This window comes from Aythya fuligula, chromosome 4, assembly GCF_009819795.1.
Source record: "Aythya fuligula isolate bAytFul2 chromosome 4, bAytFul2.pri, whole genome shotgun sequence".
Lineage (NCBI taxonomy): Eukaryota > Metazoa > Chordata > Aves > Anseriformes > Anatidae > Aythya > Aythya fuligula.
The window spans coordinates 32,272,444-32,297,872 of NC_045562.1; the positions used below are offsets into that span (position 1 = coordinate 32,272,444).

The following is a 25,429-nucleotide window of genomic DNA, read 5'->3' on the forward strand; positions in this document are numbered from 1 at the left end:
CTGCTGGTTTCTTTGCTTGCCTGAAGTAATGCCAACTGAGCATGTGGAGCAAGAAGGATTTTAGTGGGGGTATTGCATGGCCAGGAGAGCAGGGAGACTAGCCTATGTATTCTGCTTTTTAAGTAAGGGCAGAGAGGGTTTTTAAAAGTTTTCTACAGCTTTCCATAGTATGGAAATCCTGTGGATTGGAGTGATTAATTTTTAGAGTGCAAAATGCCTTGCCTTTGTGAAGGATATGTTAATTTTTTTCCCACCTTAGTTTTTTCTAGGCTGTGTACAAGTACATTGGAATAATTGTTGGGTATACTTACTTTAATCATATACAGGAACAACTTTTCTTCTTTGGTGCACCAACATGCAATAAATAACAAATTATGTTGCAGCTGGGAGGAATAGTGTAGCAAAGCTGAGGCAAAGAAATGCAATTGGTATATGAGTCTCAAGCAGAATGAACAAACATCTCAAGTCCGATAGGTGTTGCAGTGGTTCTTACAAAATGATCCTGTTGATTTTTCTGCTCTCCAGCAGAGAGAGTCTGGGTAGATGGACAGTATGCAGGATGAATACTGCAAATACGAACACAGTATGGAGTTGATCAGAAGGCTGTGTGCACGTACATGTAGGCAAAGGGAGCCTCTAATTCAGGTGGCTAACGACAATCACGTGTCTACAGTGTGGTGCCCCTGCCTGTGGCAGGGGCTGGAACTAGGGGATCTTTAAGGTACCTTCAGTCACAGAGTGGCTTGGGTTGGAAATGTTTGTCCATTCAGTTACATGTGCCACTGTGTTTCCTGCAGCAAGCCTTGTTAAGGGATTGGAATGGTGGTGGTGTGGATGGAAAACAGACCCCAGGCTTGCCACCACTACAGTGCCAGTGTGCTCCTGGAAGCCAGGGCTTGGGTAATGTGTCCGTGCTGCACAGGGAAAGATGGCATGTCTGCTGGCGTCCAGGGAGGCCAAAGCAGCACTTCCAGGCATTGCAAGTGCATTTTCCTTTTCTCTTTATGGGTGAGATTGGGAAGAGCACTGGGTTTTGAAAAGAGATGCAGGGTTTTGTGTTTTGTTTCTCAAATTAGAGAAGTTGTCATCAACAAAAGGAGGTCAGGTATGAGATGGGGGTCTTCCTAGGTGCAAGTGGTGTTTGCGCTGTACAAGCATGTACCAGTTGCACAGTTCTGAAACAGAAATGGTGTCTCCCACTTTCAACCCTTTGTTGTAGTTTCTCTTTTGTGAGAGGGGGGGAAAAAAGAGCCTGAGTCTGATGACCCGTTCACCTGCTTCTCACCTCTCCCCAGACTAGATAGAAGGGGCCTTGAGAGAAGGTGATGAAGCGGAAAACCACTTTTGCTGCATTGCCTTGGGTCACGCTGCTGAAAATGCAGACTCCTTATGTCCTTTCTGTATTTCTTTGAAACCTGCCTGTTGCTGGGACAGTGTACTTGTATGATGTGATTTTTTTTAAAGTCTTTGTTTTCTCTTTGATGTGAGAATCTAAACATCCAAAGAACACTTTAATATTTTTAAGTAGGAATATTCTCAGATTTCTCGAGTGCATGAGATGATGTAGTTCTTCAAGCAATTTGGTGCTTCTCCCAGTGCAGGCTTAATGTTTTTATTGCAGGTAGTAAGCCTTCAATTAGAAGCTATTTGTTTTTACCTGTTTGCCTATTATAGTGGTATATGAAAGGGCACTTAGCCCTTTCTACATGCCACTTAAGCATTTTTTTGGCTTATGAAGAACTACATAGTGTAGGTTCAGTTCATGACGCTACAAGGTCCTTGATTATTTTAAAGTGATTTAGAATTTTTTTCATACCGCTATCATCTTTGCTTGAAAAGTATTTTAAAAAAGTATAAATTCTTATTTTGTATTCACCTTGTCTTCCACAAACAGATGAACATTGTGACTATACTTAAAGGTAGGTATGCATTCAAAACTTTTTTTAATGACGAATTCAGAAATCAACTTTGAGAAGATCGATTAATTCACAAGGAAGTATATGAACAAGCTATTTTCTTGGCAATTCTGGAAGGTATATTGCAAGTGGCTTTTGTGCATGTTGGACTTACTTTCTGAGATAGCAGACACCATCTTGAGGGTGCTGGCCAGACCGTGTGACAAGCCAGGGGCCTCTGGTATTTCTGACCATCTTTCAAAGAGTTTCCTTAGGACACGTCCATCCATTGCAGAAGGTGTCTTCGATCTTTCTGAAACCCTTAGACATGTACCTTGTCTTGCTTTCCCTTTCTATTTTCTAAATATTATACATAAACCTGTTGGCCTTTTTTCCCTTTGAGTATTGTACTGTATATCAAGCATGTTGCGTGTTGATATCTTAGTGGTGTGCTTGGACATTTAAACTTGACAATGAATTATATATAGTAGAGCGTTCTTGCCCTAATGGTGTGCTGCTAATCATCTGCCACAATTACTTGCCAAGAGTCTTTTTGTAGGAAGGCTTTCCCCCTTAAATTTTATACCAGTTTAAAATAGTGTATGCTTGATAATTTGTTCGGTTACGATATTTCATAACTTGTATGTTGTTTCCATAGATATATCCCTGTGAACTATTAAGTGAAGTATATATTCTGCACATAACTTGTTCTATTAGTGCATACACTTTTCATAGCCTATGGTCTTTCCACGTACTGTATCCAAGTGATATTTCATTGAGGCTCTTTAACTAAGAGTGTGTCTGGCGGTTTGCCCACTGAGATCTTGCATACAGGAGAGCATGGCCTTAGCTTAGCATGAAATCATTTCTCTTTTACATCTTTTGTAGAAACAGTCTGTGGCTGATGAGGGGGAATGTCGCAAGAAAGCTTTGTTAGTTTGATAAATGTTTCTTTAAAACCATAAACAATCCTATGATGTTTTTAAGTTTGGATTTTGCTAAGTTTGTGGGACATGTGAAACCTAATATAATAACAAAAATAGCTGGCGTTCTGAAAAGTAACTATGCAGGATGTTGGCTGCATAATTTCTTCCTCTCAATCAATATTATGGAGAAGAGCGTTATGCACCTAATCTTCCTGTTATGCACAGGGAAGTAACAAAAATACTCAGGGCAAAATTTTATTTTCAGATTAAATGGATCCTAGGGAGTAAAGATGTAGGGAAAGTTTTGCTAATAACAGACAATAGGAAAGTAGAAGAAACATCTTACAAAATATTGTGGTAACACCACTGAAATGCTGTTGCCATTTTTTACATGACATTATAGGATGCTTGTAGTGGAGAGAAAGTTTGCTCATCTCTTAACTGTCACTGTCAGTGGGACTTCAGTTATGTTGTCCCTAGATAGGAGAAAAAAAATCTTTCAGTGATATTACTTTGATATTCCTGAAAATATTAATTTATTTTGCAGATACTTATGCTATCAAACTGTGGGTTGTCTGTCACTGCACGCATCCTGGAATCAATAGTACATTAAGGAAACGGGCACGAGGAGGGGCATAATTCATAAATAATGAATAGCAGGCTTTAGTGCTGGTGTTTCGTTTCTGCTAAGAACAGTACAAATTCTGGTGAAGCACCCTTGTACTTTGTAACCTTATTAGACTCAAAACCGTTATCCAAAATATTGATGTTTTCCTTTAGACTGCCCGTTAAGATATGCATCTGTGCAATCCTTAACTATGTGTGCTGCCGAAGGAAGAAGCCAGCATTTGTATTTATCAGAAATGCAGGTGCAGTAAGAATATTTGTATTAGAACTTATCTGCAGTCTACTGAGAGACCAGGATTTGAAGTAGGGGGATGTGGGGACTGTTTTTAACAACCATTTCCTTAGCTTTATAAACAATACATGCTTGTGGTCAGAGACTTTTTTGTGGTGTGCACGACGTGTGAAATTTTGAGCATGAGAACACGATCCTTGCACTTTAAATCTGTGTATTAATTTTTTTTCATTAGCTCTCTGCTTCCACATCCTGCACATTGCTGGCAAGCATGCATCAGCAATGAGACTTTCTTCACTAATGTGTCTGACATCTCTCTGAAATGTGACTGGTCAGAGCTATGGCTGATTTTTTTAGAAGTTGGTTCCTTTCAAGCCATTTAAGTAATTTCACCTGATATTACTTTAAATTTTCTATATAATGTGCTCTCTCAATGAATAGCTGTGTAGAATCAGCACGGGAAGAGCAAAGTCCTTGGCAATACCAGCTCAATTGCATCCGCAGATGAGGATTTAAAATTCTGTGCAGCAGACAGTACCTCCAGCAGGCGAGTAAAAGGTTACTGCATTATTGTGCTTGTTTGCATCTGTAGTCTTTATCTACCAGAGGTTTTTCGTATTGTGCAATTTGTTGTGCATGCTTGTACATAGACTGGAAATTGATTTAATACAACCATGAATAGCAAAAGGGCAGAGCAAGGTGAAGGGAGAGGCTCAGTTCAGCTCTAAACCAAGGAAAGGGAGGGGGGAGGAGGAAGAGAGGAAAGGGAGGGGGGAAAGCAGGCGAGAAATTCGGCTTTCAATGCAGTGTGATAACGAGAAGTTTTTTGTGAATATATTCATTTAAGCTGCTTTCCTGTCACTTGCATTTTTCTTAACCTTTTGATAAAGAGGATGCTGTTGAATGAGACGAGCACTGATAGCTCTCTAAATGTAAGTGACAATTATTTCAAGTCAGATTATCCCATAATCAGGTTAAGCATGTGTGTTAATGTGAGACCTCCTACTTTCAGCAATAGTATTGCATACATATCTTAAACCAATTCAAACGAGCTTTTTACAGTTTTACTTGCATTTCTATGTGAAAACCAAGAAGTATATAGTTATTGCATTAGTATCTCTTGCAAATGAGAAAATATTTTCAACAGTAATTTTGTGTGTTAAACTAAAGTATATTTCTGCCCAGAGAATACTTTTTAAAGGTTAGAAGACCTGTTTAGTTCAAAAGAGCAGTTTAGTTCAAAAGAGCAGTCAGGCATACTTCTGTCTTTTTCTGTTCTGTTTTTTTCTTCTCAGAGCAAAGTCTCCTCCAAGACTACTAACGCTGCTTATACTGTCTGCCTCTAACTTGTTTGGAGAGGTGGTTCCGCTACCTTTTGCCTTTAAGTCCCTTCACGGTTTGTTCCTTCCCAGGCTCAAATTTCTGTTGACTTCTCATAGGGCTGTTCTCACTCACACAGCTTTGTGGCAGCCATTCTTATTTCAGGCTCTGATAGACCCCAGTAGCATTTTCCTCATGCACTCGGAGTCTTCAGGAAGGCTTCCTTTGCTTTTTTCTTTTTTTCCCTTTTCCCCCAGACCTTGCCAGAAGTCAGTCCAGGAGCAGCAGCCAGCCAGGTTCTCGCTGCTCCCCCGTGTAGCTGGGAGGTCCTTATCAGGCAGAGGAGCTGCACCAGGTCTGCAGCTCCTGGTGTGAGCAGCAGCCCGCTGCTGGGGATGCTGCCGGGATGCTGTGGGGATGCAGGCGTGTGGGGCTGACGGGGTGGGGCCGCCTGCTGCTGGCGTGGGCCCAGGCTGGAGGCTGTGCTGCCGGGGAGGCTGAGGCAGACCCGAGGTGACGAGAGCCACAGGAGGAGCAGTCAGCAAGCGGCTGGGAGAGGCTGCCCTCCCTGCATGCATGCACTCCTCTCCTCTTAGGCAGCTGTCCTTCTCCTCGGAGCAGCACACTTTGCGAAGAAGGGAGAGCGCACGCGTTTTTTCCAAGGCGAGGTGCTACCTGCTGCTCAGCCTGGCTGATGTTTTTCCTGGAGAAACGCGGGCTTCTCGTCTGCTCAGCAGCAGCAGCTACAGCCAGGAGGCTGCAGAATGAGGCAGCTGGCCAGATTTGAGTGTGTATGGGACGGTACCGGTCCTGATTTCGTAAAGAATAAACTCATCTGAACAAGTCAATGTGTGGCTGTGGCTGCAGCATTATTTCTTCTTTAATGAAGAGGCTGGGCTGTTCGACGTGCTGCTCCAATCTGCTGTCTTGCAGCCATACATCAGAGCAGTTGCAGAGACTATCCATTGGATGTCTCAATCAGCCGAAGAAGGTAACTATATTTTAAATTTTAAATATGCCATTAAAAGGATGCTGTATAATTTGGATGTACATGATAAAAAGACAAATTTCAGATGTTCTTAGCAGTTTTCTTGACCTTGCAGCTGCTATCCAATATCATTTTGCCATTATCAGGTTGTGTAGCAATAGAAATGTGCTGCAGTAATTGATTTTGTAATAGGATCAGGTGATTTACTGGCTGCTCTGACAACCACTTGCTTGCTTGTTCTGAAACGTGGAGCACTCTAATGGATGTTTTGATTGCAGCCTCCAGTTGCCCTGAAACTGCTAGATGTTCAAAGATGTAACAGCTCATTTATAAGAATAAAAACTTCTCTAGCTGTTTTCTCCAATAACATGGGAAATTCATTTACGTTTTTAATACTGATGCTTCAGATTGCGGGTTTCTGTGTGATCATTTCAACAGAGAACTGGAAACTCTTAGCCAACTTCATACACGTCAGCTTTTCTACTTTACTGATAGCAATTGAAATCACACTGACATGTGCTTTTATATATTTCCTGAGAATTTGGTCCATGCCAAACATAGTCTAAGGCTTAGGTGACAGTATGCAACAGTTCTTACATGTTGGTACTAAATGTTACGTTTTGTTTTATGTTATGCTTTGAAAGTGCGTGCTCCATCTCCTCTTTACTCCCTCTCTCTTTTCCCCTCCAGTCCCTTGGTTTAAAGCTGGCTCTATTTAGAAACTAAACAAAAAAATATTTGTTATGAGAATGATATGCGTTTTACTGTAGAAAAACTCATTAGGAGTTGTGATCTAATGACTGAAACTGGGGAGCTTAATTGGGCCAACCTTTCGGACCAAGCTGTCTTAGGCTGATAAAACTGAAGCATGTTGTGTTGAACTTACAGCTTTTAGGATAACGTAGCGCAGCATTAATCTTCAGGCTAATTGGAGAGTAGTTTGAGCACAGAGCACTTTACAGTGGTTAGTAATAGCTCATGCCTAATTCTTTTCCCTTTAAAAAAAATACTTAGGTTTTGTCCGTTATTTTGCAAGAATAAACACACTTTGAGTGCTCACTTTTACATGGCATATCATACAAGAATGAAAGCTAAAAAGCAAAATCCTTAAATTATTAAAGTTGCTTTTAATTGTATTACGCCTCTTTTTGGAGTGAAAACTGATAGGAAAAAAACTCCATCAGGAAGTAGAAGAGTCTTGGGTGAGCTCGGTAGTAAAAACCAGTCCAAGATAAGTTGAGTACACAGAAGTTCAGAGGATAGTCACTCTGGCCTCAGGACATCAGTGTGGTGCGTGTGTAATGGGTGATTTAAATAACTGATAGCTAACATCAGATAGGTAACAATTTCTAAGGTGATCATATATACAGTGATTTAAGTGGCCCTAAGTAAATCAAGGTTGTTTGATCTGTAATTGTCAAGCCTAATCATGATTAAAATCAGTGAGCAAGAAACATATGATTTAAATCAATAGGTTTTAATTTTGTTTTCCATTTATACTTGAAAAGAGATAACTAAAAGTTGATTCTTTCATATAATTTGGTACACCTTCTTCCAAATGAAGAGAATATGCTGCTACTTCCATGTCTGCTCATGCAGAGTTTGATGTTCAGCTTCTTCTCAGCTGTGCTTTTACATAGTGAAATGAGCATGAGTCTCCTTGCAGAAATAGGTTTCTATCTCACCAATTTAGACGTGTGAAAGGAAACAAAGGTTCCTCTTTCTCCAGCACACAGTGGATTTTTTTTTGAGTCTGAGAGAACTGGTCATTGTACTGAAGTAGCAGAAAGAGCCCAGACATGTTTTCTGAACCTGAAGACTAGTGTTTGGAGGTGGTGGGCGGTGGTGGAGTAGCACCTCCCAGGGCTCAGTGTGCAGGATGTACTCAGTCACTGCTGAGTTCACGGATTTGACTGGGAGGGGGTGGGTGTTCAGTGATCTTCCCGTGTTTCAGCTCTTTACTTTAAATTGCCTTAGCAGGCATTAGGAAATGCAGCTATTGGCTTGAGAGAGGCTAATTGAAAATCACTTCCATTTAAATGAGTTAACTCGATGATAAAAAGTAAGTAAATAGGTTGCTTATACTTCTCGATGCATCTTTCTGAAGGTTAGCCTATACTATGTAGGAATTTTGCCACCATAATATATTTTATGAAAGTATTTGTTAGAAAGGTGATGAGATTCACTGTGTATTTTGCTACTAAGTGAAGTGCACTGATAGAGTGAGTTATGCCATGAAGTTTAAGAAAAATCTTTGTAAATCACCGAGAAAAATAGTTGGAAAGAATTGCATTTCTCAGATAAAACAGTCTCTTTTTGTAAAATAATAGCGTTTTGTGTACAAAACTGCACTGCAAAATACAACAATTCCATGAAACTGTAGCCAGGGCGGGGAAAAAGTCCTTTCTGCTGACAGGAATTTGTCCGGGAATGGTAGTAAAGAGCAATAATGTGTTCTGCTGGAGTACTGTTGTGCTACCAGAGCCGAATGATTAATTGGACTCATTTGGTTTGTGTTTCCTTGGCTCACCTAAAGGCTTTCCAATGCTCTGGGAGTGCATGGGCAGTGAAACACCATTACGCCCCAGCCCTCATGCCTGCCTCTGCTCATTCATGCAGTTGCCTGCTGCCTGCGAGGTGGTTACGTGCCTCCGGTGTGCTTGTGGAGTGGTTTGGGTAGAATACCACCATTAGTGTACCCGTACCATTTTGATATACTATGTACGTGTAGTATTCAGATTCTGGACCCCAGTGGTGCTCTAATTAGCAACAGCCAGCACTTAGCTGTTTTCATCACTAATGTTTTCTTCTTATTACTCAGCCAGAAGATATTTATGGTGGTAGCCACTACAACGGCTCTGAATATCTTTTTTAAAAGATATTCTAATGAGATCTAAGCTTTGTGTGTGTATGAAACATCAGGCTAAACTTTAGGGTAAGCTTGTATCAAAGGTGGGAAGAAACAGACTTATTTGAGGTGGTATGTGCACTGTTGAAAACAAATGATGGTATTTAGGCATCAACATTTTCCAAAATTAGTTTGACTGTGCATGCCATTTAGTAGGATGATTTTGCAGGCTTAAAATGTTTCATGTTTAAAGTATCCCAGAGTGTCAGTGAAAGGGATCTTCCAGCAAACCTATTTCCTTTATTAAAAAAAAAAAAAAAAAAAAGAGAATTGCACTGACTATTAAGAAAAACAACCAAACAAACAAAAAAAACAACCAAACAAACAAAAAAAAAACAAAAACAAAAACAAAAAAACCACCACACAACGACAAAAACAATCAATGCTACTAATGTACATTTTACCTGCCTTAACGGAACTCTTAGAGATGTTTCCTGGAGATATACTGATAAAATTGTTTCCTGGAAGGACTTCAAACTTATTTTTGTACTATGTACAAATGCTAAAAACTAAAGGTTCCTGAAGTCCGTTTCTGTGGAGATACCAGTTTCAAGTATTTAAGCCAAGTGAGCCTATGCGCCTTTCTGGTAACTCCTTGGTTGTGCTATCATATGTCCACTTTCTGGGTTAAGCGGTTAGTGTGACTATAAAAACAGGAGAGAGAAGACTTCCTAAATCCCAAAGTTAATGGTGGCCTAAGATTTTTATGAGCAGGTGTCAGTTTGTGTTTTTTAGCTGGTGCTTCTCAGCATAGGTGGGCGGCTCTGCCAGCAGTTTAGCAGAGCAGGTGCCTCAGTCCTGGGGCCTGGTGCTGTATGTTCCGAAATGATGCCTCTCTGCAATCAGAGGATAATACGGACTCTGAATACCCCGCGGAATAAGTTTATCTTGAAATAGCAGCAGAGCTTTTCTTCTGAATAATCAGGAAGCACTGAATCTTCTCTGGTTGAGGAGACAGTGGTGAGGGTGCAGAGCTGCGAGGAGGGAGCTGTGCATGGGAGGCCTCTGGTGCACTGAGGAGCCGTGTGGTGAGGAGGGGAGAACAGGCAAGCAGACCTGGGGCTGAAGGAGCCGTCCTGGTTATCTGGAGAGACCCATACCTGCCGCAGTCCCAGGCTTTGTCTTTGGCTTCAGCTGCTGTGCTTCGCAGGCCTGGTGCCTTCCCCTGTCCTCTCGCTGCTGTGTGGTACACCATGGGGCCCTCATCCGCCATCAGTTCTCTGATGATTCCCTCCTGTGGTAGTATTTCAATTTCCCTTGGTCTTTGTCAGGCTAAAGTGGCTTCTCTTCTTTTTTCTTTTTATAAACAGCAGCACAAAATTTCTTTGGTGCTGTTTTTCATTGTTTGCAAAACAGGAAAAATGATGGCATCGCAGTAAACAGCAACATTTGGCAGTAAAATCCGATTACTGCCATCAATATTGGCATTATCAGAAGCACAGCAACGCAAGAGAGAGCAATGTACTGTTGCTCAAACTGAATTTAGGGGGGAAAAATCAATTTTGGAAATGAAATGAGATCTTCCAAAAGTAAGGGTAGGTAACTATCTAATTGGGATGGTTTATCAGGCTGGTAGAATTGTCCCGTCAGACTGGCCTCCCAAGTCTTCGTTTGGGAACAATTGCCATCTCACTAATGGTGTTACAAGTGCTCCAACACAGACGATCCTGTTAACAGCATTAAAGACGATGAGATTCCAGGGTTCAAATTAAATTTTGTCTATTCTAATCAAACCAACTTTTCAAGTACAATTTTCATAACTCCTCCACTCCCCGGCCCCTCAGAAATGCTGCTTTTTACTCATTAAGCCGTAGAAGACCACAGCAAGCTGTTTAGAGAGACGTGTCATCACAGCAACAGAGATCTTCAGATTGTTGAGCAGAAATACCACGGGGGCAAAACCAAACCTTCATCCTTGGCTTGGCTGCTCTGGACGGTCCTCCAAGCAACTTCTTACCTACTGGTAGCTTAATGTTCCTGATATTCCTCCTAATGAATTTTCCTTATAAGTACAAGACTTCCCCCTTCAGGACTTCCTGCTGTGACTGTTAGCTTGTTGACTTCCAGCCTTAGCAGAAGGGGATACGTGAGGAGTCAGGCAGACTTGCTATGAACCATTCTGGTCATTCTTACACCATGTTCAGTTTTTTAAGTTTCTTAAAACTTTATGATCTGAATACTGCACTTTGCTCGCTCACTGTTTTGAGAAAGTGATTGCAAATATTTTTTCCTTGTACGTTGTTCAACTTCTATTCTAGAAGTTTTAAATAGAAGTTTCTCCAAGACCTCTTTTTAATTCCAGATTTTAGAACCTTTTTTGTATCCTTAACCATCTTTGCACTTACGCTGTTGTACAAGAAAAATAGACAAACAACATCTTGTATACTGGTTATGTTATGCTTTGCAGATAATGATAAAATTGAATTGTAAACTTAACAACTTGTTGTCTACAGACTTCAAAAGATATATTTATTTTATTAATACATATGATTTTTCTTAATTCCATAAAAAGGCTGCTTTACCATTATCCTCCCTACTGAGATGTCACTGATGATATTGTATTGATCCATTAAAAAGGTTTGCAGTGAAGCTTTTTACTTGATGTAGGCTGTCTTTTTTAATTATAGCTGTGCCACTATGCTGTGCAGAACACTGTAGTTAGGGTTGTGTCAGCACTTATATTTTAAATCCCTTGTTTTTATCAGCAACTTAATACTGACAATAAAAATTGCTTTGAGGCAAATCATTGCAAAATCTTAGCCTTCAGAGTGAGTCAGTAACAGTTCACTGTATTAAAAACTATTCAGATGAGTCTGAGTTAATGAAAGGTTAGATCCTTCTTTTACACATGCAATTTTTATCTGTGCCTGTAACTACTGTTTTCAAAACATATATATTTTTAAGGCTGTTTTCTTGAGATACAGTCATTCAGCATGTAAAAGCAGCAGATCTCATCGCACCATTCTCTGGGCATCTCTAAAGCATCGACAATAATTCCTGAACCTGTCTTGTTTTTGTGGTTTTCTTTTTTTCCTCTCTTCTTTTCCTTTCTCTTCTTCCCAAATTTTGCTCTGAGTGTGTTTGTGTTTGTTTATCATCCAAGGTGGCATCTTTGTGATTTTTCTGGTGTTTTGTTTGTTTTAGGGCCAGGTGTTAGCTTGCTCATTGGGCCCTCCTAAGTTGGGAAAATGAAAGAGGAAAAAAACTATAATCAGCACAGATAACTGATTTTCACAGCAAGTGAAAAAGTGTAGTAATAAAAAATAGTTTAAAATAAAAATGTTGAAGAGGTGGAGTTGTACCATAGCTATTCTTTGAACTCTAACATTGTTAAAGATACAAGCCTTGGTTTCGCAGGAACGTGGCATCACAGTTAAGTTCAATGCAGCTGGCATCACTAGATCAGTACGTGTCTGCCTGCAAAGGGTGGGCAAAATCACTCTTTTGCCTTATGTTTGTCGCTAAAATGAAGTGGTCAGCTATGAAGCGTATGCACATACCATACCATTGAGCAACCCGGGAAATATGATGCATAATAAAATACGCCCCAGAAAATTCCGCTGAAAAATAAGTGCTAAAAACATTTCGGTAAATACATCTTGCTTGCACTCTGTGGGCATATATAGGCCCTAGGGGCAAAAACTGGTGTTTGAGGCTGTTGTAATGCAGATACAGAAAGAATTAGTGACTCACCCAGCTTCTCACATCTGGAGCTGGGGAAAAAATTAGATCTTAACTCAGATCTCACTGCTATCTTTTAAGCACGTTTTAACCACGTAGTCTCTGTAGTCTTTAATTCATAGAAAGATGGACCTTGTTCCTTCAGTGTCTTTTCTGACACTTCACCAATTCAGGGGTAGTGTCTTTGCCATCCATTGGGGATTGTGTGCCAACTAATGCAGCTGTCACTTGATTTTTATTTTTTATCCCCCCCAACACACAAACACACACACCAAGGTTTTTGGCTCCATCTGCTTGCCTGGTCGCTTTCATTGTTTTCTACTTTCCCACTGTGCTGTCTCCCAGATGCACAGTTGTTACTAATGCTTAGCTTGTCCCTTTTTTTCTCCACCTGTTTCCCCAAAGAATGCAAATTTCACTTTGCCTTCCTCCAGATGCCTACACCTACAGTCACAATTCAGGATGGGGAGTAGAAGACGCTTCCCGTCAGATAGACATATCATAACTGAATGTATACAAAAGCATTTTCCATCTGTTTTCACAGCTGCGGTTATTTCCCATGATAGCCTGAGTGACAACAAAATCTTTTCCTTAAGCAGGTTGGGTTAGGTGGCATAAACTGAGGAACGAAGGAAATGGCTAACCAACATGGACTGAGTGTGGTACTACAGGAGCTAGGAAGGCAGTGCTGTAATTTGCTGCTCTTAAGGCTGTGACAGCCCATAATTTTGAGTGGCAATTCACTGGTGAAAGCTAGGTCGCTAATTCTTTCTTTCTGCCTAGAAAGACACCTTGCATAACAGTGGCAATTCGGGATCTTAGGATGTGAAAATCAGTTGCTAAGTTAGTGCAGGACATCAGGATTAGTGCGGTGTGCCAGCTGGATTTAAAACAACATGAATTAGCAAGCCACTAACTGAAGTTAATAATGTGGGTAGTTTCTACCTGTCTGTTGTGATGTGATTTTAAAAATAATAATTTTAAGAAGTATACGTACTTGTGGCTGATGACCTGCTGTCAGTTTTTGTTCTGGAGCATAGGAAAGCAGCAAACCCTGGATATGTATATACAAGCTTACTAACTCATTTTGAGACTTCACAAATATCTTGGGTCTAAACTTTTCTCTCATTTCATTTTTTTTGTAATCAAGGCTTCCTAAGCTTGCTTATGTATACATGTACACTAGCAGTTCCTCCTTCAAAAATTTATCTTATGATCACCTGTGAGCACTGATGCCTGTATGTAGGCTAGTCTTTAAGTACTTCATGCATCTTGCTTAGCTGTGCCCACCTGATATTTCTTCCTTTAGAAGAACGAATAATTAAAATGTTTTGGCTGAACTTCATCTTTATAGAGCTTCACCAGAAGAGTTTGGAAGAGTGGGAGAGCGAATACTGCATGTGAGGATAATTGTCATTCAGGAGAAATAAATTGCAACTTCCCAATTTGGTTCTTATTAGAAACTTAGAGTAATTGTTCTTGGACTGAAAAGTTCCTCACTGTTTGGTGCCCATAGCTTCCGTTATGGACCAAGTTACACAAGACACATTTTTCTTTGTGAAAAACATGAATTGATTCTTAGATTTTAGTCTTGATTTAAAGGCATCCTCAAACCTGCTTTATACAACATGTATTGTTAATCTTTCACTGTTCTGTGATGTGAATTGTTCATATGAAAGTAACTTTTCCCAGTTGTGCTCCACTTGCAAGTTCCTTGTGAACCTATATTTTTGTAAATAAAGTAAAATGACAACCTTCTATATGTGGAAAAAGCTATGCAAAGAAGCATGATTTTGTTTGTTTTGGTTGGAAACCACATTTAATGGTAGTGAGCTGTTAGATTAAGTGGCAGGCAAAGGTAGCAAATCTGGCTGGGTTTATTAGAATGTTTCAGATCCTTTATCAGCCCCCAGCGTGAAAAAGCACCCTCCCCATAAAATAATGCATTCCCCAGGCTTCCCCACATCCAAGCAAAAACCAGCTGTGAGCTGTGCTCTGAGAGAGCAGATATACAGGATGTGTCCTGATACATTACAGACATGAGCTCATTTTGTGGTGACCGTGCTTTCCCTAAATATTCCAAGCCAGATCTTGTGCCTTCATTGTTGCACTGCATCTGAATAAAGGAGGTGCTATGGGCAGCGAGGGTTTTTCTCTTCTTGAATAGAGGAATAGAGGATCTGCTTTTTTTTTTTTTTTTTTTTTTTTTTTTTTTAAATATATTACAGGGAAAATTAACCATGAAAGCAGACTGTAAAACAGGTAAAGAATAGTGCTAAGGGAGGGCACAGTTATCTTGCTTTTTATCTCCTCAAAGACTTCAGTCAGGACGTTTTCAGGCATTTTGTCTGTGAGTCCGAGTGCCAAGTCTGTCACATCGATCCAGGCAAGTGAGCACAAAGCATACATTGCAGTTCTCACAACCAGGTCTTACCGTGCACCAAGCACTTCAGCTGTCCCTTGATGCACTTGAATGTGCTAGCAGCAGCAAGAGGCTGCAGGATCCGATGTCAGTAGATGAGGCTGTTTCACTCTGTGCTAGTACATGGGGTCACTTCTGTCTATGTAATCAGTGGCTTGCAGAACTCCTAAAAGCTGGTGGCCTCGTGTTCTTGTGACTTACAAAACAGGCCCTTACCGTGCATCGTCTTATGTCTGCTGATGTAAGAAGTACGCTTCTAAAATTTCTGATGTGTGCTGCTGGTCGCTAGAGAAAGGAAGAGAAATTTGGGGAATCGATACTGACTTTACTGAGCAGTTCAGAAATTTCTTGCTCTCGATAATAAAAATATATTGTTAAGAAATGCTCTCATTAAGATTAAAAAACAAACAAAAAACAACAGCAAAATGTGGGGTGAAATTAAGATTTCAGTTATTAGAGGCTAGAATCATCCATGTCAGGACGTTGCCGAGACAAGCTTTTCTTCTCTCTGGAAGTTGTCAGCAGCTCAAGGTAGCAGTGAGATGTCTAGCTGTGGTATTTCCCAGCACACCACATTTTCTGAATTAAATATGGCAGGCCTATCTACACTTGCCTTTTAGGGGAGACTGAAGTTTAACTGCTGAATGACTTGTTGGCGTCAAGAGAGTCTTACTATGCTTTTATCTTAAGCTGGAAACTTCATGGTAGTTTGATGTGTCAGGAAACGTATAGTGTAATTTTTGTTTTGATCGGTTTTGGTTCTTCCTGTATTGAAAAGGTTAAAGATCTTCTATACCCTGAGAGCACAGAAATGCACTGATTCCTTGTCTTTACCTGGAAGCTTATCTGCTGCTTTGGGGAAGATGAGTATTTCATGCTGTATGTTTCTGAGCATGTTTATTTTAGTAGGGAAAGGTTTAAGTAAGAAAGTAGTGTGTGTACTTCAAAGTAACGCCAACTGATAGGGGAGAAAAAGTGGCACGAAAAATGTTGCCTGACTTTGGCGAAGAAAATTTCTGTTACTGCCTCAGATCAGCTTGTTTTCGATGACAAGTTGAATCCTGTTGCAGCAGGATTCATAATGAATTACTGTTGATGTTCAAAGCTCATATGGTACTGTAACATAAGCACTGCTAAGTTGGTGAAACACAGCAAGCCAATCCAGAAAGGAAAATTTATTCATTCTATTACTGAAACATTACTCCAGAAGTTTTGTAATTAAAATGGCTTTGTTTGTCTTTGTGTTGTCCTAAATTGTGAACATAATGAACACAGTAGCATCTTTTATCACCGTAGAGTGTGGACTGTGAACATACGGGTGTAATACAAAGTACAACAGGCAGTCATTCAGACAGTTTTGCCTGAAAAGAGGACTGGATTTCATTTGATCTGTCTGTGGAGTACATTTCCAAATAGTGTATGATGTGGATGCCATTGGCTGTAGTTGGTCTTGGACTTGCAGAATTCAAATCTTAAGTGTAGGGACTATAGAAAATAATGAATACAAGTACCTGCTTGTGGGAATAGCTGGGAAATAAAAAGGTGATGGCACTTCACTGGCTGCATAACTCTTATCAATTTATTTTAGCTATTTCATCTGAAAAGATTTTGCATTAGCATGCACAGCTTTGCAAAGGCTCGGCGAGTTCCCTGAGCAGGAAAATTCAGATAGTTGAATACTTCAATCTTGTGTCATCGCTTGCAGAGTGATGGCTATGGTAAGTGTCCTGATGACATATATTATATAAGGTGTAATTAGGTGGCAGATGGCATCAGACTTCATTTGTATTTGGCATAGTTTTTGAGGAGGAAACAGTAAGGGCACGCTTGTATTTTTTTCGTTTTATTTAGCCGTATCCATTCACAAATAAGTGTTGACGTGTTTACTCCTGTTATTTGAACGCAGCTGCACCTTTGGTTTTAAAAGGCAAGTTCTCAGTTGGCCAGGTAAGCTATCTTTGGTGCTGAGAAAGGCAGCTAATACCACTGTATACATTTAGGTGTGTTTAGTAATGTGTAAGTTCACAATGGTCATGGTATCTTGACAAGCCATCTATCACTGTAGCAGCATTGATACCCCTAGAACCACAAGTCCACTCTTTTCCACAGGAAGACTTTAAATATAGGCGAGTAACAAATGAACCAACCAAAGAGCAGATAAGAGTCTTTGTATTAATGGTAGTGCTGATGGCTGGCAAACAGCCACTGGCATCAGGCAAATCTGTTGCAAACAGAAGACTTGATTTCATTTTCATGCAAGGATTGTACTACAGCCTATGCATTTCCTTGGGTAGAATTAAAAAAGACATTAGGCTTTATAGAATCAAAAGCCCATGGATAAAAAAAAAAAAACAACACAAAAACAAACAGATTGCTGTCACAAAGTCAAGTTTTTGTTTTTACTAGTCCTTGAATTTTCTTTTTGCTTATTTACTTAATCAGTAGCTCTCATTGGATCCTGGTGTAAATCTGTCACACTGGCTCTAAATAACTTGGTTCTTGTCCCACGCAAAGTTGAATATTTTGCCACGTTCCCACAATGTGAAATTTGGGCAGTGTTTCTCAGCCTTTACTTTTCAGGATCTTATGGATTTACACAAGCATATGTTAGGTGTTGGAAATAAAAGGACTTCAGAGAGACACGAACACTTTGATACTTGCTTGTAAACACCGCAGCTATTTTCGGTATTACTTTGGCTGGCTTAGCATCTTGTTAGATTTTCCATTAGGAAAGTCTTGTTTTAACAGTATCAATAACGTGCTGCAAGGACAATGCTGCTTGGAGTCCATCTCAATTGTTAGAGAAGCTTTAAATATTATTAAATTAAGGAATTGTGTTTTTGGCCTTTTTGACAGCATTCCTCTTCAGGGTGCACAAAGCCAATTTGTCTTGAAGCATAAAATAAACAATCAGGTACTAATGTTATGAAGTGTCCATTTCTGCTTGTTTCAGCTGTTGCTAAATATAAAAATTGATATGCTGGAACACTTACTCCTGAGTCGTCGTCTTTTTCCAAGCTCTGCATAATACAGTAGATCAATAATGCACTTTCTTGGCTACAGGCACTGAACAGATCTGATCCTGTTTACTCTATATCTAGTAATGAATTATCTATAATTCGTCTGAGGCCTTATATTGTATAATTTATTCCACTCTTCATATTTTTTTGCCTTGCTATCCCCTTATACTTACTTCGATTCTAGTTTTATGCTGCCACATCTGCCTGGAATATTCTCCGTTTTGACACAGCTTCTAACTTAACCTTCAGGTTGCTATTCAAAATATACCTTTCCTTTCATCTCATCAGCAAGTCCCACTTGCCTGTGTCAGTACTTCTGATTCCCTTCCTCTGTAGTAGAGGAAAGAGCAAGCAGCAAATCTATCCCATTGTGAGCAGCTAATTGTGTTATCTTGATTTTACATATTCCTTCTTTTCTTTGGTCTGTGATTTGCAAATTCTGTTGAGCAAGACCATCCTTTACAAATACAGATGATGGACTCTGCTGTGCAAGAGAGATTTACTTGCTCCTTTACCTCTGGAAAGTGTGTGTGTATTGACAGTGATACATCCTAGGTAGTATTTGCCAAACTTGTTCTTGGAGAAACAATTACGCTTTGGGAAGGGCCAACTGAAGCATTTGGATTCCAAGTTACATACTGGGGATCGAGTTCATTGGTAAGTGGTTTGGAGGTGACACGTGTGCTTGAAGAAGCAAGCTTTATTGTTATGCTACTCCCATGGATTTTGTGGAGTTTTCACAAATGTACTGAGATTACTGAACATTGGCCAGTCACTTTCCTGTTGCTGCTTATTGATGACAATTTGATAAGAGCATGCTGTACTCCTGAACAGTGGCACTGTATTTGGTAGCTAGAGATTAATAGTTTTTCAGTTGAGCTAAACTTATTGCATCTTCATGAAGCATTTTACCTTGCAGTCTCTCCCACATATCCTTGCTGTGTTTAAAACAAACCAGCAAAATGTGTGAAAGTGCTCAATGACGATCAGTTCCTCGAGGGGAGTGAAGTACAAAAGCACCCCTCCACACGTCTGGTTGTTCCCTTGCTAGTCCAGCAACTTCATTAACCTGGAAGGTATTTAGAAAAGGTTGTATTTTTTAAATAAATGGCAAAAGTTTAGCTTTTCAGTTTCTTATTTTTGGTTATTAATGTGAATTGTCTATTTGTCTTACCTATATGCCTGCATCTTGGGCTCTATGTGTGTAAATGGATTGCTTTGCATTCCGCTCGGAGGGAAAGGATGCTAGGGCAAAACTCTTCTCTCAGAGCTTTGTAGAGAAAAGAACAAGTGGTACTAGGACAGAAGCAGACACGTGTGTGTGTGACACACTTGTAGCAAAAATGCTAATTTCTTCATCATGAGGAAGACCCTTTTTCATAGTTAAAGTTGTGGACCACATGGTCGTCCATGAAACATCTCCTTGAAGCCACTGATGAAGGGATTGGTGTTACCTTTGCTTATTGTTTCCGTGCGTTTGCAGACTTGGTTTGTATTTGTTAGACTTTGGAGGTTGTTGTAAGGACCTAAGGAGGTTAGGTTAAACTATTTTGGGAGTGAAGTACTTCAGCCAAGTAGTAAATTGTGTGGTGTGTTTGCCATCTGGGTATGTGCATGTCCTTTCTTTTATTTTTGCCCTTGAAATGCTGTCCTCATGAGCTCTCTCAGGGTGCAATCACTTAGGAAGATGACTGCCAAAGAAGCAAGAAGCCCCTAAATGAGGATAGTGAGATACGGTCATTCTTATTATTTCCAGTAGACCTATACTCCCTTCCTCGTTTATGAACAAAAGTAACAATAAATTAAGTTTGTCCCTTGGCCAACATTGGCCACTTTCATCATATTTAGAGCTTGTTCTCTGCTTAAATAGAAGTACTAGCAGTTGGACTCTAAGTGTTGTGTCCATGATTCATTGTAAGTGAACGTGATCAGCTGTAGATGCCAGCCTCTTTGTAAGACCAGGACGGGAATCCTTGCTTCACTTTCACTGGTTCTTACAACATGGGGAAGCTGTGGAACAGAACAGACCGTGAGTTTGAATTGAGCCCTTAACCAATTTCCCGAGTGGGTGCCCTTGTGCTGCAGTGGCCGTTCAGGTCAGACTGGGCAGTGCTGCTCACGGGTTGCAGCCCGTGCCGCTTGTCCTGTCCCCCCGTGTCTCTCATCGGTGCGTGGAACTGCTCGTGCGGTTGCTTCCTAATCTATTTCAGGCAAAACAAATCTGCTTAGCTAAGAATTTAAACTTTTAAGCTAACCTGGCTTGTTCTGACTGAAGCAGATTAGTGATGCTTATGTACGCAGGTATGCCGGGGGAGCTGGTTGGATGCAGCGATAAGCAGGTTGGGGGCGTGGGGGCTGGGCTGCACCTCAGGAAGGGTGCACAAATGTGTCTGTACCCCTCTTCTTTCTAAAAGTTTATTTAAATAGCTTATTTAACGTGTCAGGAAGTGTATATTGAAATTAAAATGCAAAATCTTGTACAGTGTAAGTGTGCCAGGGGAGCTTGCAGAGCACTTGCTTACTGTTAGCTGCTGGTTGTTACCTACTGTCAAGTGTTCTTCTGTCTATGGGAGTGCTCTGTGTGCACTTCTATCTCTTAATTCAGTGAACTAGGATTTCCCTGCAATGCTTGTTTTTGTCCTGGTGTTATCTCTGGCTATAAGAAGTTCAGCTAATATTTCGGGTCCCACTGGAATTGAGTGCACACAACTGAAAATAAATAAATAAATAAACACTAAAATGTTCTTTCCACAATACCTGTTAAAATACTGCTGCCAGTCTTTTGAGGTTGATATGTTATGTTTTAAAGAAGTCCTGCCAGAAAATCTGCTGAAGCTCTCTCTCACTCTTCCAAGATGTGTCGCCAAGCTCTCTTGCATAGCTGAGAGAATTTCTGTGTGAGCTCATAAAGATCTCATGCTTTCTTCAGGTCGGTAATGTGATTTCAACTAAGTGAACCATTTCTTGTTGATGGATGGTACCTGCATCAGAGCTGCTCAATAGTTCTGTGTTAGGGTATAAATGATGGAGCACCCATCACCCGCTCGCTGTTCCTTCACCAGCAGCAGAAAGACCTAGGGTCGTCCAGCCTGCCGTCCTGCTACTGGGAGTTGAACCTTTTCCAGATTTTATGGCTTTTGAGAAGGTTTTCTGAATGCACTCAGCCTTCTAAATTTATCGTCTGGAGCTGAATAGACTTTGGATCAGATTTTTTGAGCTGTCTCCTGTCCACTTCTAACAAGTCCTTTAAAACAGCTCCAAATGTGTGCACTTAAGGTTTCTGCCTGGTGAGCCCCAGAGCTGAGTGTGGCAGGTGCTGCTGGGGCTGGGAGATCCCACCTCCCAGGCAGATGGGCCACAGGCTTTTTTTTTTTTCTCCCATGCAGAATCAAAACCCAAAGAATATGAGACAGTATTTGGGCAATCCGTAAAAAGCAACCAAAGCTGTTTCAGGTCAATGTCTGCTCTTGAAGATGGGTTATCTTGGAAATGTGTGCTTGGTCTCACTAGTCGGAGCAGTAAGAGCAGATCTGCGCACCCCGTTGGTGCTCTTACCCCATGTTCACTGCGTACCTTTGAGAACGGATATGAACAATACGGGAGTGGATTTTGATAAAATCTTCTCTAGGAAATAAAAGCATTTCTCAAAGCCTTTTTTTTTTCTTTTTTTTTTCTTGGGTTTATATTGGAGAAAGAAATCTTGTTTGCTAGATATTTCCCAGGTGTCAAGATAATAGGAATGGAAATGTAAATGCCTTAGTTCAATTGTATTTTTTCTATCATGATGGAATTTATATCTAATCATCACTACTGTTGAGCAAATAGATGACTCTGATGTCCTGGTGAGCAGAAAGTGATTTTTAAACTTTGGACAGATCGGTGCCATCTGTTAATCAGCCCTGCCTGCATCTGAGATTATGGAAGTCCACATATAGATTATGAGAAATATTAAGATAGAAACAGACTTGAAAGCCCCATGTATGAATTGGACTTTACGTGGTCAGGATGATTTGTACCGTGTTCTGTTTTTCTTTGTTTAGGAGTGGGCCTTTTGAGAAGTTGAGCTGTATACCAAGAGAAATGCCTTAGGCTTACTAAAACCCCTTTTAGGCTGTTGGAGTGCAGATGATTACTGTAAGGTCCAATCTACAGGCTTCCCGCTGTGCCTGCCATAGGACGTAACCTAATCAGCCAGGTTTTCCAGTAAGGACAAATGCAGAAACCTTGTTTGTGGTGGTGCTGTAGCTGCTGCAACCCGAAGTGTTATTCAGAGCATCTTCCAACTTGGCATTAGAACAGCAGAAACAGTCGTAGTGAAATACAGCTGCTAACAGCTGGAGTGTCCCACACATCTTTTTTATGTGGTAGTGATAAAAACCCATTCTGAGTTAATTTGAAAATGGCCTTATTTTTTTTATGGTTAATTTGCCAGTCTTTTCTTTGAACAACTTTTCTCTGTTAGAAATGACCAGCTGACTCAGAAGCGTACCCTGGCTGTTCCGTGCACCCCAGAGCTCTGTTCCCCTGTGCTGTCAGTGTTAGACTCTTCGGGTTTCCCTTCCTGTCGTTTTGGGGCTGTGTGTGGCACGTACGAGAGACTCTTGTCTGACAGGCTGTGCCGTACCAGCTGCCTTGCATTTCCACCTGTTACCAACTGTCTGACAAGTCTTTCCCTTTGAACATCAAGACGCCTTTCACTAGGGCCAGAGTAACTTCACCTACGTGCTCTGGAACTGTGCTGATTTCCAAGAACTGTGCAGAAGCTGTGGGGTACAGCAGCTGTCCTTTGCCACACCACACACCTGACGCAGCAGCGAGGACGGACAGCAGGTCTGGGTGGAAGCAGTGCGGTCTGTGTCTGATCGATACAGCTGGTGCTGTTTGGCTCTGCTGTCCTGCAAGGACAGTGATGACTCTTCATCTTCATGATGACTGCACTGACAGCACCCTTGAAAAGTCAGGAAGGTGGAGTGGCCTGCACTAAAGGTGGGTCAAGACAGTGACATTGGTGCCTTTTCCTGCTTGCAGCTGCCACTGTGGTGGGGTCACAGCTGCAAAGAAGCTGTCCCAGCTCTGCATGAGAAGCAGGTGCAGCTCTGGCAGACGGGTGGTTTGGTGAGACAGTGGTCTGTATGGGATGCACACATGCGTACAGCAAAACTTTTACTGGCTGATTTGAAGGCATTCATTTGGAATTGGTAACTGCTGGTTTATGTGCCATCAGGCAGGTGGCATGCATGGATTTAAAGAGTAAGACAGGAGTGGAAAAGGCTTCCTCGGAATACCGTCCATATTAGACTTAAAGCAATCTGTTTGTATTTGAAAAATGATTCTAATATGCCTTTTTAGCTCTTTATGCATCTACTATCAAGTAGGGGTTAAATGAGGGACTTAACCTTATTTCAATACATGCACATTGTCAAAAAAGGAGAAAAAATGCTCTGAAGTATCGGGAAACATTCACCTACTTAGTTGTTATCTGTAAGAGTGTTTGTCATGTTAACAGCTGGTGGATCAGACTATAAAACCGAAATCTTTGGTTGTCTGCATTTGGGAAAGGGTCCTGAAGAGAGAAGAAATGAAATTCAGTTCAGAGGGGGAACCTGTTTGGAATTGGTTTGGGTGCTGGGCAAACTCTCCACCAGCTTTTTAGTATTTGTGCTATATCTGCTCTCTGTGTAAGATGGGGGTGAAGGTAGGAAGTTTTTCTGCACTATATAAGAATTTGTTGTTATAGCCAGTTCAAGCTGAACCACGTTATGTTGAAGTAATTTCTGACAGATGCATCAATTCTTTCTAAAGTGATCTTTAAGCCAGCATTTGTCTGCATACAAGAACTGTACAATGAAACACAGCAGTGTATTTAAGGTCAGTAGCACTCTTCTCCTTTTGTTGTCATTGACCTGTCATTCTGCAGTGTGGATGCTAAGTTAATACCAAGTAATATTTTACTGGTACAGCTTTGTTCATATACCTAATATGAATTAGGTGTGCCAGTGCATCTATATTCATGTGGAGAGGAAAGAGAAAGAAGGTAGAGCTAACTTCCAGTTAAAAAACTGCCTCCCTAACTTCTTTGTGACCCTCACAAAATAACTTTGCCATTTGTTTTTCTGGACTTCCCATGACAAGTTCAAAAGACAGCAAGCTGCAGGACAAGTGCATTGATTTGGGTCTTTGATATGTGGCTTCTGCCAACCTCAGTAGCCAAGTTTAGATCCCTAATGCTAGCAATGAAACACGGCTTGCTTTTATTGCAGAATATAGCATAAAGTTTATGGGCAGGTGTTTGTTCTGCAGCGGTGTAAGATGTTAATTGGCCCCAGGCTGTCCCCTGCCCTGGAAGGGTGTATGGTCTGCTGTCCTCAGAACAGCTCACGTTAGTCACTTTTAATCCAGTGCTGGTTTGCTCTGACTGGGGAGCTTGCTGACCTCCCTGATGTGGGGTGGGTTAGGCAGCACTCTTGCAGTTGGCTTTTGGTGGAGCTTCGCCAGCCACGTCCTGTGGCAGAGGTGCAGCAGCATCTTCACTGGCGTTAGCCTCAGAGAAGGGTCTCCCTCTACAACATGTTACTTTCTGCAATTGATTTATGACCCAAATTTCAAATTTTAAGAGCATTTGTATTTGTGCAGGCTTTGCCAGTACCTCTTTAGGTTGGTAGTTCAGTTACATGATTTTTGTTCCCTCTTCCTGGGGTCAGTGCTGCCCGGTCTGGGACGCAGCTCTTCTCCCTGCTTGTGCTCACAGCACCTTTCTGTAGTAGGAAGGTGCTGTAGAGCAGGAGCACTGAATACCTAGTCTATTGCTTCGTGGAATTTTCAAGGGCACTTGATTGCCTCCCTGTCCCTAATGTTGAAGGCCATCTAATGTTCATTTCCAGGTACCTAGTTTCATCTCTGGTCACGCAGACACCCCAAATTACTTTCCCAGCCACAGACAGAGTTTGGCTGAGCAAACTGAAGTTTCCTTAGGTTGGCAGGCAAATGGCCTGCTGCTGAACATACTGCTTAATCAGTTACTGAAATAAGATTCTCGGAGAGCCATCTTAAGGGCATTAAACCAATAACAATAATTGCAACCATTTCCATTTCTCCAGTGGAGCCTGCTAAGAGTCTGTCTGGGCAGAGGCCAGATTCTTTTAGACAGGTTGGGTTATCATCTTCCTTCGAACCTGGCAGTTGCACATGCTGTTTGTCAGCAAGCGCCTTGTTGTTCTGCAAGGTCAGAGCTTCGATCTGCTGCCGGAAAGCTTCCCGGTGATGCAGAGAACATAACACTCAGGAACCAACGTGTGGTAAGCGGTGTTCTGGAGAAGTGAGGTTAATGAGAAGACATTTGCTGTTTTTAATACAGTGTGGAGACTGATTTTTTTTTTTTCTTTGCTTTCAAGTGAGACGCTAAGAAGGGAG

General features: G+C 41.1%; 1 protein-coding gene across 3 annotated transcripts in view; it reads left to right on the forward strand.

Annotated features, from left to right (window-relative positions):
• FBXW7 (F-box and WD repeat domain containing 7) overlaps window positions 1-25,429 on the forward strand; it is a 162,023-nt gene that overhangs the window by 30,957 nt on the left and 105,637 nt on the right. Inside the window, exon 1 of one of the 3 annotated variants that reach the window (XM_032187461.1) lies at window positions 4,121-4,238. The exons of 1 other annotated variant lie outside the window; for it this stretch is intronic. Coding sequence is in view for 1 of the 2 variants with exons in the window: in XM_032187458.1 (XP_032043349.1) it covers window positions 5,848-5,991 (144 nt within the window). In the remaining variant the exon portion in view is untranslated. Of the gene's footprint in view, window positions 1-4,120; window positions 4,239-5,537; window positions 5,992-25,429 lie in introns of those variants that run through there. One more of the 3 variants, XM_032187458.1, reaches the window with a different exon arrangement.